This window comes from Entelurus aequoreus, linkage group LG01 (genome assembly GCF_033978785.1).
Source record: "Entelurus aequoreus isolate RoL-2023_Sb linkage group LG01, RoL_Eaeq_v1.1, whole genome shotgun sequence".
In the NCBI taxonomy this organism is placed as follows: Eukaryota; Metazoa; Chordata; class Actinopteri; order Syngnathiformes; family Syngnathidae; genus Entelurus; species Entelurus aequoreus.
Genome location: NC_084731.1, coordinates 62,516,520 through 62,538,756, shown reverse-complemented (window position 1 = coordinate 62,538,756; position 22,237 = coordinate 62,516,520). Strand labels below are relative to the sequence as shown.

Below are 22,237 nucleotides of genomic sequence, written 5' to 3'. Positions count from 1 at the left end.
ATACCTGCCAACAACTACGGTTTTCTCGTAATGAGTACGGTTTTTGATAAAAAGTGGGTAAAAACTAAGGTTTTCCATTAAAAATGATTAACTTAAAAATGGAATTAAGAAGACACATTATTGTGGCAGACCTGTTTGCTACAGTATAGCCTGTCTTTCATTTTCACTGGTGTTTTACAACAAGACAGTAGCTGACATTTTATTCATTATTTCTACTCTTTATATTTTGACATTGAATAGTTAAATCATTTTAAAACATGAACAACAAGATATTTGTTATTTCATGCAACCCTTTGTCCCCTGGACCTGGCTGGGCCCCGGCTGATTTTCAGTCGTTTTCATGAAGTTTAAATGACATGCCTGTTGATGAAAGTGGATATTTGACCCCACAGTGGCTCCTCCCCCCAGCAGCTATAAGAACACCTGAGTGACGTCACACACGACTCCTACCTGCGCCATGAGCCTGAGTCGCAGCAAGAGGATCAGCTCCAGCACCTGCGTCCGCAGGCTGAGCGGCTTCGGGACGCCGCCGCCGGCCGGCTTGGGCAGCGTCTCCCTCAGCAGCAGCTCGCTGTACGCTGGCGCCAACGGCCACCTGCACGGCCCCGGGTCCCCGCTGGCCTCACTGTCGGTCAACAAGAGCTTGCTGGCCCCCCTCAACCTGGAGATCGACCCCGGCCTGTCCATGAGCCGGGCGCATGAGAAGGAGCAGATCAAGACTCTCAACAATCGCTTTGCATCCTTCATCGACAAGGTAACACCCCCGTGTCATCTACCATGTCGCCAATTTACCATGTTACCACTTTTTCTACTATTTGTACTCTTTCTACTCTTTTGACGGTTGTCTTGATGTGTCAAAAAGGGTGCAGACCAGCGGTTTCAAACTGCTCTGCATTGAGGGCCCCCGAGGGCCAATAATAAATGAATTTTATTCTACATTTTTATCTACATTGTAAAAAAAAATAGATTTTACTGTAAAAAAAAATACAGCGTTTTTTTTTACAAAATACTAGAGTAAATGGAAAAACAGTACCACTATTTTCTTATAGGGAAAAAATTGCAGCTTAGTCTTTAGAATTTTACTGTAAAATTGACAGCGTTTTTTTTTTTACATTACTGATAATATAAAAACAGTACCCTGTTTATTTGGGGTTTTTTTCTGGCAACCGAACGTAAAAAAAGGGCCGCTTTTCCACTTATAGTAAAACAATAAAAAAAAACAACCGTTGATTTAACGGTAAAAAAAAACTGGCAGCTCAGTCAACAGAATTTTACCATAAAAAACATTGTTAGAGTTCTTTCAATTTACAGTAATATTCTGTAAAAACACCGTAAGTTTTACCGTAAAATCTATTGTAATTTTTACAGTGTACATAACTTGCTTTGAAATCATAAACCAAGCAGATACTGAAGTATTTGTTTAAATTTTGACAAAATAAAAAACATTTGTAAAGTACGATAACAAAATATATCATTAAAAAAGTTAATGCATGATGTAGCTAATTAGAAGGTCCTGTGACGGTGTACCTAATTAGAAAGTCCTGGGATGTTGTGCCTAATTAGAAGTTCCTGTGATGGTGGACTAGACTGTCACAATGTTATGTCAGACCCACTCGACATCCGTTGCTTTCGGTCTCCCCTAGAGGGGGGGGTTACCCACATATGCGGTCCTCTCCAAGGTTTCTCATAGTCATTCACCGACGTCCCACTGGGGTGAGTTTTTCCTTGCCCGTATGTGGGCTCTGTACCGAGGATGTCGTTGTGGCTTGTACAGCCCTTTGAGACACTTGTGATTTAGGGCTATATAAATAAACATTGATTGATTGATTGATTGATGGTGTACCTAATTAGAAGTTCCTGTGATGGTGTACCTAATTAGAAAGTCCTGTGATGTTGTACCTAATTAGAAGTTCCTGTGATGCTGTACGTAATTAAAAGTTCCTGTGATGTTGTGCCTAATTAGAAGTTCCTGTGATGGTGTACCTAATTAGAAGTTCCTGTGATGTTGTAGCTAATTAGAAGTTCCTCTGATGTTGTACCTAATTAGAAGTTCCTGTGATGCTGTACCTAATTAAAAGTTCCTGTGATGTTGTGCCTAATTAGAAGGTCCTGTGATGCTGTACCTAATTAAAAGTTCCTGTGATGTTGTACCTAATTAGAAGTTCCTGTGATGGTGTACCTAATTAGAAAGTCCTGTGATGTTGTACCTAATTAGAAGTTCCTGTGATGCTGTACGTAATTAAAAGTTCCTGTGATGTTGTGCCTAATTAGAAGGTCCTGTGATGGTGTACCTAATTAGAAGTTCCTGTGATGGTGTACCTAATTAGAAGTTCCTGTGATGTTGTAGCTAATTAGAAGTTCCTCTGATGTTGTACCTAATTAGAAGTTCCTGTGATGCTGTACCTAATTAAAAGTTCCTGTGATGTTGTGCCTAATTAGAAGGTCCTGTGATGGTGTACCTAATTAGAAGTTCCTGTGATGGTGTACCTAATTAGAAGTTCCTGTGATGGTGTACCTAATTAGAAAGTCCTGTGATGTTGTACCTAATTAGAAGTTCCTGTGATGCTGTACGTAATTAAAAGTTCCTGTGATGTTGTGCCTAATTAGAAGGTCCTGTGATGGTGTACCTAATTAGAAGTTCCTGTGATGGTGTACCTAATTAGAAGTTCCTGTGATGTTGTAGCTAATTAGAAGTTCCTCTGATGTTGTACCTAATTAGAAGTTCCTGTGATGCTGTACCTAATTAAAAGTTCCTGTGATGTTGTGCCTAATTAGAAGGTCCTGTGATGGTGTACCTAATTAGAAGTTCCTGTGATGGTGTACCTAATTAGAAGTTCCTGTGATGGTGTACCTAATTAGAAGGTCCTGTGATGGTGTACCGAATTAGAAGTTCCTGTGATGGTGTACCTAATTAGAAGTTCCTGTGATGGTGTACCTAATTAGACATTCCTGTGAGGGTGTACCTAATTAGAAGGTCCTGTGATGGTGTACCTAATTAAAAGTTCCTGTGATGGTGTACCTAATTAGACGTTCCTGTGATGGTGTACCTAATTAGAAGTTCCTGTGATGGTGTACCTAATTAGAAAGTCCTGTGATGTTGTACCTAATTAGAAAGTCTTGTGATGTTGTACCTAATTAGAAGTTCCTGTGATGATGTACCTAATTAGAAGGTCCTGTGATGGTGTACCTAATTAGAAAGTCCTGTGATGTTGTACCTAATTAGAAAGTCCTGTGATGATGTACCTAATTAGAAGGTCCTGTGATGGTGTACCTAATTAGAAGGTCCTGTGATGGTGTACCTAATTAGAAGGTCCTGTGATGGTGTACCTAATTAGAAGTTCCTGTGATGTTGTACCTAATTAGAAAGTCTTGTGATGTTGTACCTAATTAGAAGTGCCTGTGATGATGTACCTAATTAGAAGGTCCTGTGATGGTGTACCTAATTAGAAGTTCCTGTGATGCTGTACCTAATTAAAAGTTCCTGTGATGGTGTACCTAATTAGACGTTCCTGTGAGGGTGTACCTAATTAGAAGGTCCTGTGATGGTGTACCTAATTAGAAGTTTCTGTGATGGTGTACCTAATTAGAAGGTCCTGTGGTGGTGTACCTAATTAAAAGAGTTAATGCATGATGTACCAATTACAAGGTGCTGTGATGATGTACCTAATTAGAAGGTCCTGTGGTGGTGTACCTAATTAAAAGAGTTAATGCATGATGTACCAATTAGAAGGTGCTGTGATGGTGTACCTAATTAGAAGGTCCTGTGATGGTGTACCTAATTAGAAGGTCCAGTGATGGTGTACCTAATTAGAAGTTCCTGTGATGGTGTACCTAATTAGAAGGTCCTGTGATGGTGTACCTAATTAGAAAGTCCTGTGATGTTGTACCTAATTAGAAGTTCCTGTGATGTTGTACCTAATTAGAAGTTCCTGTGATGGTGTACCTAATTAGAAAGTCCTGTGATGTTGTACCTAATTAGAAAGTCCTGTGATGGTGTACCTAATTGGAAGTCTTGTGATGTTGTACCTAATTAGAAGTTCCTGTGATGGTGTACCTAATTAGAAGGTCCTGTGATGATGTACCTAATTAGAAGTTCCTGTGAAAGTCCTGTGATGGTGTACCTAATTAGAAGTTCCTGTGATGCTGTACCTCATTAGAAGGTCCTGTGATGGTGTACCTAATTAGACGTCCCTGTGAGGGTGTACCTATTTGGAAGTTCCTGTGATGTTGTACCTAATTAGAAAGTCCTGTGATGGTGTACCTAATTAGAAGAGTTAATGCATGATGTACCAATTAGAAGGTCCTTTGATGGTGTACCTAATTAGAAGGTCCAGTGATGGTGTACCTAATTAGAAGGTCCTGTGATGTTGTACCTAATTAGAAGGTCCAGTGATGGTGTACCTAATTAGAAGGTCCTGTGTGGGTGTACCTAATTAGAAGGTCCAGTGATGGTGTACCTAATTAGAAGTTCCTGTGATGGTGTACCTCATTAGAAGGTCCTGTGATGGTGTACCTAATTAGAAGGTCCTGTGATGGTGTACCTCATTAGAAGGTCCTGTGATGGTGTACCTAATTAGAAGGTCCTGTGATGGTGTACCTCATTAGAAGGTCCTGTGATGGTGTACCTAATTAGAGTTTCCTGTGATGGTGTACCTAATTAGAAGTTCCTGTAAGGGTGTATCTAATTAGAGGGTCCAGTTATGATGTACCTAATTAGGAGTTCCTGTGATGGTGTACCTAATTAAAAGGTCCTCTGATGATGTACCTAATTAGAAGGTCCTGTGATGATGTACCTAATTAGAGGGTTGTGTGATGGTGTACCTAATTAGAAAGTCATGTGATGATGTACCTAATTAGAAGGGTCAATGCATGATGTACCTAATTGGAAGGTCATGTGATGGTGTACGTAATTAGGTCCAGTGATGGTGTACCTAATTAGAAGTTCCTGGGATGTTGTACCTAATTAGAAGGTCCAGTGATGGTGTACCTAATTAGAAGTTCCTGTGATGATGTACCTTATTAGGAGAGTTAATGCATGGTGTACCTAATTATAAGTTCTTGTGATGATGTACCTAATTAGAAGGGTTAATGCATGGTGTACCTAATTAGAAGAGTGAATGCATGGTGTACCTAATTAGAAGGTCCTGTTATGGTGTAACTTATTAGAAGGTCCTGTGATGGTGTACCTAATTAGAAATTCCTGTGATGGTGTACCTAATTAGAAGGTCCAGTGGTGATGATGTACCTAATTAGAAGGGTCAATGCATGATGTACCTAATTAGAAGGGTTATAAATGATAAATGGTTTATACTTGTATAGCGCTTTTCTACCTTCAAGGTACTCAAAGCGCTTTGACAGTATTTCCACATTCACCCATTCACACACACATTCACACACTGATGGCGGGAGCTGCCATGCAAGGCGCTAACCAGCACCCATCAGAGGCAAAGGGTGTGCCCAAGGACACAACGGACGTGACTAGGGAGGTAGAAGGTGGGAATTGAACCCCAGTAACCAGCAACACTCCGATTGCTGGCACAGCCACTCTACCAACTTTGCCACGCCGTCCCATTAATGCATGAAGTACCTAATTAGAAGGGTCAATGCAGTTTGTACCTAATTAGAAGGGTCAATGCATGATGTACCTAATTAGAAGGGTTAATGCAGGAAGTACCTAATTAGAAGGGTCAATGCATGATGTACCTAATTAAAAGGGTCAATGCAGGATGTACCTAATTAGAAGGGTTAATGCAGGAAGTACCTAATTAGAAGGGTCAATGCATGATGTACCTAATTAAAAGGGTCAATGCAGGATGTACCTAATTAGAAGGGGTCAGTGCATGATGTACCTAATTAGAAGGGGTCAATGCATGATGTACCTAATTAGAAGGGGTCAATGCATGATGTACCTAATTAGAAGGGGTCAATGCAAGATGTCACAAGTGTATGTGCCAGTTGTGGAAAGGAGCAGTCATGTGAGAGAAGGTTCTGGCTCACAGAGATCTTCCCACAGAGGAATCTGATAATGTCGGACATAAATATCCTGGGGAGTCTTTCTCACGGAGTCTGTGACATGCTGCCACAATGGCGCCATTGTTGGCCCCTCCCTCCAGTGTGGATACATTGCAGGCCTAAATGGTGCTGCCATCTTTATCTGCAAACATTCTCCACGTGATGATCACCAGCTCCTAAGTCTTTGACTCCTGTTGGGGGAAAAGTGCACAGGGCAAGGGTCATGTGTGCAGGGGTCACTGACATCTGACCTCTGACCTCCTCCAATGTACCCCAAATTCCCAGACAGGCTTGCAGGAAGTGGTCTGGCTTGCTGCACAGCGTGAGAGCAAGAGTGTGACCTCCACGGGTCATTGAAGCTGTCATCACTGTCCTGAGTCCAGGTTGTAACTTGACCCCCCGGCACAGGAACCTCTCTCAGGGACATCATCTGAGCAGCCTTTGTGTTTGCGTGTGTGTGTGTGTGTGCGTGTGTGTGTGTGTGTGTGTGTGTGTGTGTGTGCGTGCGTGTGTGTGTGCGTGCGTGCGTGCGTGCGTGTGTGCGTGAGAAACTTGAACTGTGCAGACGTGAAGCTCCAATGTGATCCATTATTTAAACTTTCTTCACCAAGTACCACCATCTTAACCAACATGCAAGTACAGTAGCGTAGTAGGCCTAGGTAGTGTATATAATCGGATTAAAACAATCATTTGACAGCACTGTCCCAAATAGTGGGCTCTTTTGTTAAGTTAATTTCAATTATGCAAGCAAGTAATACCGTGTGATTAATCATGATTATCCCAAATTCAAAAGAGTGATTAATCTGATGAAACAATAATCATTGACAGCATTAGTCCGAATATTGTTTTTTTAAGTTGATTTTAATTATGCGAGATAATAATAACCTGTAATTGAGCATGATTAATCCAAATTCAAAAGTGTGATTAATCTGATTAAAACCACAATCATTTGACAGCACTTTTCCAAATGTCGGGCTCTTTTTTTAAGTTAATTTAAATCATGCAAGTTATTAACCAATTAACAATTTTTAATACTAACTGAAAAGTGAGATTATTCTGATTAAAAGATAATATCTTAACCGCACTAGTCCAATTATTGGGCTTTTTAAATTTTAAATTAATCTAAACTATGCAAGCTAGTAAAAACCTGTGATTAATCATGATTAATGTACATTTAAAAGTGGTATTAATCATGATTATTGTAAATTCAAAAGTGTGATTAATCTGATTTAAACGGTCACGTGACAATACTTGTCCAAATATTGGGCCGTTTTTAAAGTACGCAAGCATGTAATAACCTGTGATTAATCAAAATCCAAAAGTATGATTAATCGTGATTACTCCAAATTCAAAAGTGTGATTAATCTGATTTAGCGATCACGTGACAATAATAGTTCAAATATTGGGCCCTTTTTAAAGTATGCAAGCATGTAATAACCTGTGATTAATCAAAATCCAAATGTAGGATTAGTCGTGATTATTCCAAATTCAAAAGTGTGATTAATCTGATTAAAACAATTATTGACAGCAGTATTCCAATTTTTTTACATTTTGTATTTATTTTTTATTATGCAAGCTAATAACAACCTGTAATTAATTATGATTAATCCAAATTCAATAGTATGATTAATCTGAATAAAACAATCATTTGACAGCACATGTCGTGCTCTTTTTTAATTTAATTTAAATTATAAATAAATAATGATGAATGGGTTATACTTGTATAGCGCTTTTCTACCTTCAAGGTACTCAAAGCGCTTTGACAGTATTTCCACATTTCCACATTCACACACACATTCACACACACATTCACACACTGATGGCGGGAGCTGCCATGCAAGGCGCTAACCAGCAGCCATCAGGAGCAAGGGTGAAGTGTCTTGCCCAAGGACACAACAGACATGACTAGGATGGTAGAAGGTGGGGATTGAACCCCAGCAACCAGCAACCCTCCGATTGCTGGCACGGCCACTCTACCAACTTCGCCACGCCGCAAGCTATTAATAATCTATTACCAATTTATAATACAAATTAAAAAGTGAGATTAATCTGATTAAAAAATTATCTCTTACCAGCACTAGTCCAATTACTGAGCTTTTTAAAAATCAATCTAAACTATGCAAGCTCGTAATAACCTGTGATTAATCATGATTAATGCAAATTCAAAAGTGTGATTAATCTGATTCAAACGATCACGTGACAATACTAGTCCAAATATTGGGCTCTTTTTTAAAAGTTGATTTAAAGTACGCAAGCGTGTAATAAACTGTGATTAATCAAAATCCAAAAGTATGATTAATCGTGATTATTCAAACTTCAAAAGTGTGAATAATCTGATTAAAACAATCATTGACAGCATTAGTCCAAATGTCGGGCTCTTTTTTTAGGGTTAATTTAAATTATGCAAGCTATTAATAATCTATTACCAATTTATAATACAAATTAAAAAGTGAGATTAATCTGATTACCAGCACTAGTCCAATTACTGATCTTTTTAAAAATCAATCTAAGCTATGCAAGCTCGTAATAACCTGTGATTAATCATGACTAATGCAAATTTAATAGTGTGATTAATCATGATTGATGCAAAATTAAAAAGTGTGATTAATCTGAATCAAACGATCCTGTGACAATACTAGTCCAAATTTCAGGCCCTTTTTTAAAGTTGATTTAAGGTACGCCAGGGGGTAATAACATGTGATTAATCAAAATCCAAAAGTATTAATCGAGATTATTCAAAATTCAAAAGTGTGATTAATCTATTAAAACATTGATCATTGACAGCATTAGTCCAAATATTGGTTTTTTTAAGTTGTTTTCAATTATGCAAGATAATAATAACCTGTAATTAATCATGATTAATCGAAATTCAAAAGTGTGATTAATCTGATTGCAACCACAATCATTGACAGCATTAGTCCAAATGTTGGGCTCTTTTTCAAATTAATTTGAATTATGCACACTATTAATAATTTATTATCAATTTATAATACAAATTAAAAAGTGAGATTAATCTGATTACAAAATAATCTCTTACCAGCACTAGTCCAATTACTGAGTTTTTAAAAAATCAATCGAAACTATGCAAGATCGTAATAACCTGTGATTAATCATGATTAATGCAAATTTAAAAGTGTGATTAATCATGATTAATGCAAAATTCAAAAGTGTGATTAATCTGATTTAAACGATCCCGTGACAATACTAGTCCAAATTTTGTGCCCTTTTTTAAGGTTGATTTAAGGTACGCAAGTGTGTAATAACCTGTGATTAATCAAAATCCAAAAGTATGATTAATCGTGATTATTCAAAATTCAAAAGTGTGATTAATCTGATTAAAACATTAATAATTGACAGCATTAGTCCAAATATTGTTTTTTTTAAGTTGTTTTCAATTATGCAAGATAATAATAACCTGTAATTAATCATGATTAATCGAAATTCAAAAGTGTGATTAATCTGATTGAAACCACAATCATTGACAGCATTAGTCCAAATGTTGGGCTCTTTTTCAAATTAATTTGAATTATGCAAGCTATTAATAATTTATTATCAATTTAAAATACAAATTAAAAAGTGAGATTAATCTGATTACAAAATAATCTCTTACCAGCACCAGTCCAATTACTGAGTTTAAAAAAAATCAATCTAAACTATGCAAGATTGTAATAACCTGTGATTAATCATGATTAATGCAAATTTAAAAGTGTGATTAATCATGATTAATGCAAAATTTAAAAGTGTGATTAATCTGATTTAAACGATCCCGTGACAATACTAGTCCAAATTTCGTGCCCTTTTTTAAAGTTGATTTAAGGTACGCAAGTGTGTAATAACCTGTGATTAATCAAAATCCAAAAGTATGATTAATTGTCATTATTCAAAATTCAAAAGTGTGATTAATCTGATTAAAATATTAATCATTGACAGTATTAGTCCAAATATTGTTTTTTTTTAAGTTATTTTCAATTATGCAAAATAATAATAACCTGTAATTAATCATGATTAATCCAAATTCAAAAGTGTGATTAATCTGATTGAAAACACAATCATTTGACAGCACTTTTCCAAATGTCGGGCTCTTTTTTAAGTTAATTTGAATTATGCAAGATTTTAATAATTTATTATCAATTTATAATACAAATTAATAAGTGAGATTAATCTGATTAAAAATAATCTCTTAACAGCACTCTTCCAATTGTTGAGCTTTCAAAAAATTGATCCAAACTATGCAAGCTAGTAATAACCTGTGATTAATCATGATTAATGCGAATTCAAAAGTGTGATTAATCATGATTAATGCAAAATTCAAAAGTGTGATTAATCTGATTCAAACGATCCCGTGACAATACTAGTCCAAATTTCGTGCCCTTTTTTAAAGTTGATTTAAAGTACGCAAGCGTGTAATAATAACCTGTGATTAATCAAAATCCAGAAGTATGATTAATTGTGATTATTCCAAATTCAGAAATGTGATTAATCCAATTAAAAATTAATCATTTAGGGCTCTTTTTTTGAATTATTTGAAATATTGCAAATGAGTAATACCTGTGACAAATCACGATGAATGCTGAGTGTGATTAATCTGATTAAAACCAATCATTTGACATCTAATACATCAATAATGGTTGCCCTCATGGTTCCTGCCCCAGGTCTGCTTCCTAGAGCAGCAGAATAAAATGCTGGAGACCAAGCTGGAGCTCCTTCAGGGTCAGGGGGTGGGTCGCTCCAACGTGGAGCCCCTGTTCGAAGCCTACATGGCCGGCCTGAGGCGCCAGATGGACCTGGTCAACAACGACAAGTCCAAGCTGGACGGAGAGCTGAGGAACATGCAGGGTCTGGTGGAGGACTACAAGCACAAGTCAGTATGACTTCCATCATTGACTCCTACATAAAGGTCCTTTCAAGTCTGTAAACGGGCTTAAATAAAAAAAACAGCTTTTGTGATAAAGTAACAAATCCAATTAGTAGTACCTGAACAGGTAATCAATGCTAATTAGAAGTGATATACAAACCACAAAACCAGTGAAGTTGTCATGTTGTGTAAATGGTAAATAAAAACAGAATACAATTATTTAAAAATCCTTTTCAACTTATATTCAATTGAATAGACTGCAAAGACAATATATTTAATGTTCCTTCCATCCATCCATCTTCTTTCGCTTATCCGAGGTCGGGTCGCGGGGGCAGCAGCCTAAGCAGGGAAGCCCAGACTCCCCTCTCCCCAGCCACTTCGTCCAGCTCTTCCCGGGGGATCCCGAGGCGTTCCCAGGCCAGCCGGGAGACATAGTCTTCCCAACATGTCCTGGGTCTTCCCCGTGGCCTCCTACCGGTCGGATGTGCCCTAAACACCTCCCTAGGGAGGCGTTCGGGTGGCATCCTGACCAGATGCCCGAACCACCTCATCTGGCTCCTCTCAATGTGGAGGAGCAGTGGCTTTACTTTGAGCTCCCCCCGGATGGCAGAGCTTCTCACCCTATCTCTAAGGGAGAGCCCCGCCACCCGGCGGAGGAAACTCACTTCGGCTGCCTGTACCCGTGATCTTGTCCTTTCGGTCATAACCCAAAGCTCATGACCATAGGTGAAGATGGGAACGTAGATCGACCGGTAAATTGAGAGCTTTGCCTTCCGGCTCGGCTCCTTCTTCACCACAACGAATCGATACAGCATCCGCATTACTGAAGACGCCGCACCGATCCACCTGTCGATCTCACGATCCACTCTTCCCTCACTCGTGAAGAAGACTCCGGGGTACTTGAACTCCTCCACTTGGGGAAGGGTCTCCTCCGCAACCCGGAGATGGCACTCCACCCTTTTCCGGGCGAAAACCATGGACTCGGACTTGGAGGTGCTGATTCTCATCCCAGTCGCTTCACACTCAGCTGCGAACCGATCCAGTGAGAGCTGAAGATCCTGGCCAGATGAAGCCATCAGGACCACATCATCTGCAAAAAGCAGATACCTAATCCTGCAGCCACCAAACCAGATCACCTCAACGCCTTGACTGCGCTTAGAAATTCTGTCCATAAAAGTTATGAACAGAATCGGTGACAAAGGGCAGCCTTGGCGGAGTCCAACCCTCACTGGAAACGTGTCCGACTTACTGCCACCAATGCGGACCAAGCTCTGACACTGATCATACAGGGAGCGGACCGCCACATCAGACAGTCCGATACCCCATACTCTCTAAGCACTCCCCACAGGGCTTCCCGAGGGACACGGTCGAATGCCTTCTCCAAGTCCACAAAGCACATGTAGACTGGTTGGGCAAACTCCCATGCACCCTCAAGGACCCTGCCGAGAGTATAGAGCTGGTCCACAGTTCCACGACCAGGACGAAAACCACACTGTTCCTCCTGAATCTGAGGTTCGACTATCCGGCGTAGCCTCCTCTCCAGTACACCTGAATAGACCTTACCGGGAAGGCTGAGGAGTGTGATCCCACGATAGTTAGAACACACCCTCCGGTTCCCCTTCTTAAAGAGAGGAACCACCACCCCGGACTGCCAATCCAGAGGTACCGCCCCCGATGTCCACGCGATGCTGCAGAGTCTTGTCAACCAAGACAGCCCCACAGCATCCAGAGCCTTAAGGAACTCTGGGCGGATCTCATCTACCCCTGGGGCCTTTCCACCGAGGAGCTTTTTAACTACCTCAGCAACCTCAGCCCCAGAAATAGGAGAGCCCACCACAGATTCCCCGGGCACTGCTTCCTCATAGGAAGACGATTGAGGAGGTCTTTGAAGTATTCCTTCCACCGATCCACAACATCCGCAGTCGAGGTCAGCAGAACACCATCCTCACCATACACGGTGTTGATAGTGCACTGCTTCCCCTTCCTGAGGCAGCGAATGGTGGTCCAGAATCGCTTCGAAGCCGTCCGGAAGTCGTTTTCCATGGCTTCCCCGAACTCCTCCCATGTCCGAGTTTTTTCCTCCGCGACCGCTGAAACCGCACACCACTTGGCCTGTCGGTACCTGTCCGCTGCCTCAGGAGTCCTATGTGCCAAAAGAACCCGATAGGACTCCTTAAGCTTGACGGCATCCCTCACCGCCGGTGTCCACCAACGGGTTCTAGGATTTCCGCCACGACAGGCACCAACTACCTTGCGGCCACAGCTCCAATCAGCCGCCTCGACAATAGAGGTGCGGAACATGGTCCACTCGGACTTAATGTCCAGCACCTCCCTCGTGACATGTTCAAAGTTCTTCCGGAGGTGGGAATTGAAACTCTTTCTGACAGGAGACTCTGCTAGACGTTCCCAGCAAACCCTCAAAATGCGTTTTGGCCTGCCAGGTCTGTCCGGCATCCTCCCCCACCATCGCAGCCAACTCACCACCAGGTGGTGATCGGTAGAAAGCTCCGCCCCTCTCTTCACCCGAGTGTCCAAAACATGAGGTCGCAAATCCGATGACACAACTACAAAGTTGATCATGGAACTGCGGTCTAGGGTGTATTGAGGCCAAGTGCACATATGGACACCCTTATGTTTGAACATGGTGTTTGTTATAGACAATCTGTGACGGGCACAGAAGTCCAATAGCAAAACACCACTCGGGTTCAGATCTGGGCGGCCATTCTTCCCAATCACGCCTCTCCAGGTTTCACTGTCGTTGCCAACATGAGCGTTGAAGTCCCCCAGTAGGACAAGGGAATCACCCGGGGGAGCACTCTCAAGTACTCCCTCGAGTGAATCCAAAAAGGGTGGGTACTCTGAGCTGCTGTTTGGTGCGTAAGCGCAAACCACAGTCAGGACCCGTCCCCCCACCCGAAGGCGGAGGGAAGCTACCCTCTCATCCACTGGGTTGAACTCCAACGTGCAGGCTCTGAGCTGGGGGGGGAACAAGAATTGCCACCCCAGCCCGTCTCCTCTCACTGCCGGCAAAGCCAGAGTGGAAGAGAGTCCAGCCCCTCTCAAGAGAACTGGTTCCAGAGCCCTTGCTGTGCGTCGAAGTGAGTCCAACTATATCTAGCCGGAACTTCTCCACCTCGCGTACTAGCTCAGGCTCCTTCCCCCCCAGCGAGGTGACGTTCCACGTCCCAAGAGCTAGCTTCTGTAGCCGAGGATCGGACCGCCAAGTGCCCTGCCTTCGGCTGCCGCCCAGCTCACATTGCACCCGGCCTCTATGGCCCCTGCTATGAGTGGTGAGCCCATTGGAGGGGGGACCCACGTTGCTTCTTCGGGCTGTGCCCGGCCGGGCCCCATGGGGACAGGCCCGGCCACCAGGCGCTCGTCATCGTGCCCCACCTCCGGGCCTGGCTCCAGAGGGGGGTCCCGGTGACTCGCGTCCGGCCGAGGGAAATCTGGGTCCTTTGTTTTTATTCTTCATGGAGGTCTTCGAGCTGCTCTTTGTCTGATCCCTCACCTAGGACCAGTTTGTCTTGGGAGACCCTACCAGGGGGCCTTTGCCCCCGGACAACATAGCTCCTAGGATTATTGGGACACGCAAACTCCTCCACCACGGTAAGGTGGCAGCTCAATTAGTAGTACCTGAACAGGTAATCAATGCTAATTAGAAGTGATATACAAACCACAAAACCAGTGACGTTGTCACGTTGTGTAAATGGTAAATAAAAACAGAATACAATGATTTAAAAATCCTCTTCAACTTATATTCAATTGAATAGACTGCAAAGACAATATATTTAATGTTCACACTGGAAAACTTTATTTTTTGCAAATGTTAGCTTATTTGGAATTTGATGCCTGCAACATGATTCAAAAAAGCTGGCACAAGTGGCAAAAAAAAATGAGAAAGTCGAGGAATGCTCATCAAACACTTATTTGGAACATCCCACATGTGAACAGGCTAATTGGGAACAGGTGGGTGCCATGATTGGGTATAAAAGTAGATTCCATGAAATGCTCAGTCATTCACAAACAAGGATGGGGCGAGGGTCACCACTTTGTCAACAAATGCGTGAGCAAATTGTTTCAGAACAACTTTTCTCAACCAGCTATTGCAAGGAATTGAGGGATTTCACCATCTACGGTCCGTAATATCATCAGAAGGTTCAGAGAATCTGGAGAAATCACTGCACGTAAGCGATGATATTACACACCTTCGATTCCTCAGGTGGTACTGCATCAAAAAGCAACATCAGTGTGTAAAGGATATCACCACATGGGCTCAGGAACACTTCAGAAAACCACTGTCAGTAACTACAGTTGGTCGCTACATCTGTAAGTGCAAGTTAAAACTCTACTGTGCAAAGCAAAAGCTATTTATCAACAACACCCAGAAACGCCACCGACTTCGCTGGGCTAAAGCTCATCTAAGATGGACTGATGCAAAGTGGAAAAGTGTTGTGTGGTCTGACGTGTCCACATTTCAAATTTTTTTTGGAAACTGTGGACGTTGTGTCCTCTGGACCAAAGACGAAAAGAACCATCCGGATCAATATAGGCGCAAAGTTCAAAAGCCAGCATCTGTGATGGTATGGGGGTGTATGAGTGCCCAAGGCATGGGTAACTTACACATCTGTGAAGGCACCATTAATGCTGAAAGGTACATACAGGTTTTGGAGCAACATATGTTGCCATCCAAGCAATGTTACCATGGACGCCCCTGCTTATTTCAGCAAGACAATGCCAAGCCACATGTTACAACAACGTGGCTTCATAGTAAAAGAGTGCGGGTACTAGACTGGCCTGCCTGTAGTCCAGACCTGTCTCCCATTGAAAATGTGTGGTGCATTATGAAGCCTAAAATACCACAACGGACTGTTGAACAACTTAAGCTGTACATCAAGCAAGAATGGGAAATAATTCCACTTCAAAAATGTGTCTCCTCAGTTCCCAAACGTTTACTGAGTGTTGTTAAAAGGAAAGGCCATGTAACACAGTGGTAAAAATGCCCCTGTGACAACTTTTTTGCAATGTGTTGCTGCCATTAAATTCTAAGTTAATGATTATTTGAAAAAAAAAAAAAAAAGTTTCTCAGTGTGAACATTCAATATCTTGTCTTTGCAGTCTATTCAATTGAATATAAGTTGAAGAGGATTTGCAAATCATTGTATTCTGTTTTTATTTACTATTCACACAACGTGACAACTTCACTGCTTTTGGGTTTTGTATCTCTCTCTCTCTCAATAGATAGATAGATAGATGGATAGATGAATATATACATGTGTTTGTATTTACAGTATGTATGCGTGATTAAAAGTATTAAATAAATAATGTAAAATATGATAGATTATATGCATATGATCCATCATATTTTACATTATAAATTTGATATTTTTCACAATAAAAGAAAAATGTATTAATAATACAAATGTAAAGATAATGAGGTCATTATTAGTGGTGTGTCTGATGTGTCCATAGATACGAGGATGAGATCAACAGGAGAAACAACCTGGAGAATGACTTTGTCCTCCTGAAGAAGGTCACTTTATATATACACACACACACACACACACACACACACACACACACACACACACACACACACACACACACACACACACACACACACACACACACACACACATACACACACACACACACACACGCACACACACACACACACACACACACACACACACACACACAGGTGTGGCCCCTATAGTTATTGTATGTCTACTTAGTTGACTCCCTCCCACATGTAACTAAAGCTGTCAAATATTGTCATCAACAGGAGCCATGAAAATAATAAGTCAAACTTTGGAAAAATGACACCTGAGATGTTCCCTCAACATGTGGACTTTGAAGCTGTGAGAAGAATAAGAGGAATGTCAGAATGAGTTACAAGTATTATGTTTCCACCCAGGACGTGGACTCTGCCTACCTGGTGAAGGCTGACCTAGAAGACAAAGTGGGCGCTCTGACTGATGAGATCAACTTCCTGCGTAACATCTACGAGGAGGTAGAGGAAGAAGAGCAACCACTTCCTGCCTGGACTAAAGGACTGCATGTCTTTGAAATGAGCTGTCACCAACTGTTCCGTCTTCCTCAGGAGCTGCGTGAGCTGCAGGCCAGCATCCGAGACACCTCGGTGGTGGTGCAGATGGACAACAGCCGCAGCCTCAACATGGAGCACATCGTGGCCGAGGTCAAAGCTCAATACGAGGACATCGCCACTCGCAGTCGAGAGGAGGCTGAGGCCTGGTACAAGAACAAGGTGCGTAGACCTCTACTCCTTTCCCTCTAAGGATGTACCATGTGGTGTAACATCTACATCTCCATATACATTGGTAACAACTATATCTCCATGGTAACATCTACATCTCCATATATACAGTCGTGGTTAAAGGTTTACATACACGTGTAAAGGAAATAATGTCATGGCTGTCATTTCTACAACTCTTATTTTTTTGTGATAGAGTGATTGGAGCACATACTTGTTGGTCACAAAAAACATTGATGAAGTTTGGTTCTTTTATGAATTTATTATGGGTCTACTGAAAATGTGAGCAAATCTGCTGGGTCAAAAGTATACATACAGCAATGTTAATATTTGCTTACATGTCCCTTGGCAAGTTTCACTGCAATAAGGCGCTTTTGGTAGCCATCCACAAGCTTCTGGCAAGCTTCTGCTTGAATTTTTGACCACTCCTCTTGACAAAATTGGTGCGGTTCAGCTAAATTTGTTGGTTTTCTGACATGGACTTGTTTCTTCAGCATTGTCCACACGTTTAAGTCAGGACTTTGGGAAGGCCGTTCTAAAACCTTAATTCTAGCCTGATTTAGCCATTCCTTTACCACTTTTGACGTGTGTTTGGGGTCATTGTCCTGTTGGAACACCCAACTGCGCCCAAGACCCAACCTCCGGGCTGATGATTTTAGGTTGTCCTGAAGAATTTGGAGGTAATCCTCCTTTTTCATTGTCCCATTTACTCTCTGTAAAGCACCAGTTCCATTGACAGCAAAACAGGCCCAGAGCATAATACTACCACCACCATGCTTGATGGTAGGATTGGTGTTCCTGGGATTAAAGGCCTCACCTTTTCTCCTCCAAACATATTGCTGGGTATTGTGGCCAAACAGCTCAATTTTTGTTTCATCCGACATCACATGGACAAAGATAAGACCTTCTGGAGGAAAGTTCTGTGGTCAGATTAAAGAAAAATTTAGCTGTTTGGCCTACCGTCAAGCATGGTGGTGGTAGTATTATTCTCCGGGCCTGTTTTGCTGCCAATGAACCCAAACACACGTCAAAAGTGGTAAAGGAATGGCTAAATCAGGCTAGAATTAAGGTTAGAATGGCCTTCCCAAAGTCCTGACTTAAACGTGTGGACAATGCTGAAGAAACCCCCCCCCAACGTGTCCTGGGTCTTCCCCATGGTCTCCCACCGGTCAGACGTACCCTAAACACCTTCCCTGGGAGGCGTCCAAGGGGCATCCAGACCAGATGCCTGAATCCCCTCATCTGGCTCCTCCATGTGGAGGATCAGCCTACCATATCATTTTATGTGATTTGCCACATTATTTTGTCGCCTGCCACCTTATTTTTATGTGGCCTACCAGGTCATTTTATGTTATTTGCCACATTATTTATGTGGCCTACCTGGTCATATTATGTGATTTGCCACACTATTTTGTTGACTGACACATTATTTTTTACGTTGCCTACCAGATAATTTTATGTGATTTGCCAACATATTTATGTGGCCTACCAGGTCATTTGATGTGATTCACCACATTAATTTGTTGCCTGCCACAATATTTTTTACGTGGCATACCAAGGTCATTTTATGTGATTTGCCACATTATTTATGTGGCTTACAAGGTCAATTTATGTGATTTGCCACAATATTTTGTCGCCTTTCACCTTATTTTTTTATGTGGCCTACCAGGTCATTTTATGTGATTTGCCACATTATTTTGTTGCCTGCCACATTATTTTTTTACGTGGCCTACCAGGTCATTTTATGTAATTCGCCACATTATTTACGTGGCCTATCAGGTCATTTTAAGTGATTCGCCACATTATTTTGTTGCCTGCCACAATATTTTTTATGTGGCCTATCAGGTCATTTCATGTGATTCACCACATTATTTTGTTAGATTCCACATTGTTTATGTGGCCTACCAGGTAATTTTTTGTGATTGGCCACATTATTTAGTTGCCTGCAACATTATTTTACGTCGCCTGCCAGGTCATTTTATGTGATTCACCACATTATTTTGTTGCCTGCCACATTATTTTTAAGTGGACTACCAGGTAATTTTATGTGATTTTCCACATTATTTTTTTTGTGATCTACCAAGTAATTTTATGTGATTCGCCACATTATTTTGTTGCCTGTCACATTGTTTTATGTGGCCTGCTATTATATTTTGCGTGGGGTGCCAGGTCATTTTATGTGATTCGCCACATTATTTTGTTCAACATTGTTTTAAATTGGCCTGCCAAATCATTTTCAATGATTCGCCACATTATTTTGTTGCCTGCCACATTATTTTACGTGGCCTGTCACTATATTTTACGTGGCCTGCCATGTAATTTTATGTTATTCGCCACATTATTTTGTTGCCTGCCACATTTTTAAAGTGGCCTGCCAAATCATTTTAAGTGATTCGACACATTGCAGGTCATGTGACGTGGTCCGCCATGTTGTAGTGCATGCAGTTCCTCATGTTTTCCACTTGAATATGATCTGATCATGCAAGAAGATATTTTTGAAAAGGAAGTAGTTAAATATCTGCGCGTCACTTTGAGGACTTAAAGCGAGGTATGCATGAAGGTGTTGGTAGAGATCTCCTCATAAAAAAGAGTGGCCTGTACACCTGGTGTAAGGAGGCAGTTGTAGTGACCCGTGCACCTGGTGTAAGGAGACAGTTGTAGTGGCCTGTGCACCTGGTGTAAGGAGGTAGTTGTAGTAGCCTGTGCACCTGGTGTAAGGAGGTAGTTGTAGTGGCCTGTGCACCTGGTGTAAGGAGACAGTTGTAGTGGCCTGTGCACCTGGTGTAAGGAGGTAGTTGTAGTGGCCTGTGCACCTGGTGTAAGGAGGCTGTCTCTGCAGTTTGCACAGATGTCGGTGCAGGCCAGCCAGTACGGAGACGAACTGCGTGCGGTGAAGGGAGAAGTGGGCGAGGTCAACCGACTCATCGCTCGCCTGCAGAGCGAGATGGAGGCGCTCAAAGCTCAGGTATCAGCTCCGCGTCTCCTGTCAGGACTTCCATCTTGACCAGGTCTTGTGTCCCGCCCAGCGCGGCGGCCTGGAGAACCAGCTGAGCGAGGCGGAGGAGCGTGGCGAGATGGCCGTGAAGGAGGCCAAAGCCCGCACCCGAGACCTGGAGGACGCCCTGCAGCGGGCCAAGCAGGACATGGCCCGGCAGCTGAGGGAGTACCAGGTACTAGAACAGACCTAGTCCAGGTCCACTTTGGGTCTTCACATCTATTCAAACTCTTCACCCGTAGGACCTGATGAACCTCAAACTGGCTCTGGACATCGAGATCGCCACCTACAGAAAGCTGCTGGAAGGCGAGGAGGACAGGTGAGGGGAGGGGGGGCTCTCGTCTTGACCTTTGACCCTATTAACGTGTGCTTATGCTCGCTCAGACTGGGACAGCAGTCCATTCTCAACATCCAGGCCGTCTCCAGCTCCAGTAAGTCACATGGCTCTGTTGCCACGGTAACCACAGCATATGTGTCCTCGTTGTTGACATCCTGCTAGGTGACAGGAACCCTTTATCCAGATCTGCACCAAAATGAAATACCGACACCCTCTGGAGCAAACATGTCTGACGCTTCTTCTTCTTCTTCCTCTCCAGGCAGCAGAAGTTCCAACAGCTACCACCAGGGCAGCGCTCCCACTCCCAAGCTGCTCATCAAGACCACCGAGACCCGAGACCAGAGCAGATACAACACACACTAATCCGTGTGTGTGTGTGTGTGGGTGTTGTCATGCACCAAACACCTGTGTGTGTGTGTATGTGTGTGTTGTGATGTTTACTAGAATAGTAAATTGGGTGTCAAACAAGAACAACCTTTATTTACTTTTCCCATCTCGTGTTTACTCTTTCTAATGAATTTCCTTTATTGAGCATTTAGGAAGAAAAAATCTCATCATTTAATCATTTTAATGGAACAGTCGAGATTAGCCAAAGAACATTTTAAACAAAAATCATAGGATAACAATAATACAGAAAAAAGTAGGAAAATAGACCAAAAAAAGTGTTCTTAAAAAAAAAAAAACAGACTAGTGAAGATGTAACCAATATTTTGGCACGATATATTTGTGATGTTAGATTTTTTTATTTTAATCGCCTTAACCTAAAATCCACTATATATCTACCATTGCTCAACTCTACCTGTCTTTATTAGCATCTAATTGTGACCAACTTGTACAACTAACCTGCGTATAATTTATTGTCCTGTTGTGTTAGTGCACTTAATCATCTCACATCAGTGATTGTTTAGTCCTAATGACACACTGTGTTTAATCATGTTCCTACTTGTCTTTGAAGCATAATAAAATTACTTAAGCAAGGTGTGTGTTTTAATGCTATTTGTTGGAGGCTAACGTGTTGTTCTATTTTAAGTGGCCTACCAGGTCTTTTATGTGATCCGCCACATTATTTTGATGCCTGCCACATTATTTAATTGGCCTACCAAGTCATTTTATGTGATTCGCCACATTATTTTGTTGCCTGCCACACTATTTATGTGGCCTGCCAAGGCATCTTATGTGATTCGCCACATTATTTTGTTGCCTGACATATTATTTTTAATTGGCCTGCCAGGTCATTTAATGTGACTGGCCACACTATATCGTGGCCTGTCAGGTCATTTTATGTGATTCGCCACATTATTTTGTTGCCTGCCACATTATTTAAGTGGCCTACCACATTATTTAAGTGGCCTACCAAGTCATTTTTTGTGATTCGCCACATTATTTTGTTGCCTGCCACATTATTTAAGCGGCCTACCAAGTCATTTTATGTGATTCGCCACATTATTTTGTTGCCTGCCACATTATTTAAGTGGCCTACCAAGTCATTTTATGTGATTCGCCACATTTTGTTGCCTGCCACATTATTTACATGGCCTACCAGGTCATTTTATGTGATTCGCCACATTATTTTGTTGCCTGACATATTATTTTTAAGTGGCCTGCCAGGTCATTTAATGTGACTGGCCACACTATATCGTGGCCTGCCAGGTCATTTTATGTGATTCGCCACATTATTTTGTTGCCTGCCACATTATTTAAGTGGCCTACCAAGTCATTTTTTGTGATTCGCCACAATATTTTGTTGCCTGCCACATTATTTCA

General features: G+C 41.8%; 1 protein-coding gene across 1 annotated transcript; it reads left to right on the top strand.

Moving 5' to 3' along the window:
• The first annotated feature begins 457 nt into the window (after window positions 1-457).
• On the top strand, window positions 458-21,410 carry si:dkey-222f2.1 (keratin, type II cytoskeletal 8). Its single transcript, XM_062028335.1, has 10 exons — window positions 458-754; window positions 10,665-10,873; window positions 16,340-16,400; window positions 16,785-16,880; window positions 16,971-17,135; window positions 19,981-20,106; window positions 20,168-20,311; window positions 20,379-20,455; window positions 20,521-20,567; window positions 20,733-21,410. Exons 1-10 carry the CDS (start codon window positions 458-460, stop codon window positions 20,834-20,836), a joined length of 1,326 nt encoding a protein of 441 aa, XP_061884319.1. The 3' UTR covers window positions 20,837-21,410.
• Window positions 21,411-22,237: the final 827 nt, after the last annotated feature.

Bases quoted from the DNA above. Each gene is read 5' to 3' on its own strand.
- si:dkey-222f2.1 (XM_062028335.1), top strand. From the start codon at position 458: ATGAGCCTGAGTCGCAGCAAGAGGATCAGCTCCAGCACCTGCGTCCGC. The intron at 17,136-19,980 runs GTGCGTAGACCT...CTGTCTCTGCAG, and splicing joins AGGCCTGGTACAAGAACAAG to TTTGCACAGATGTCGGTGCA. The intron at 20,568-20,732 runs GTAAGTCACATG...CTTCCTCTCCAG, and splicing joins CCAGGCCGTCTCCAGCTCCA to GCAGCAGAAGTTCCAACAGC.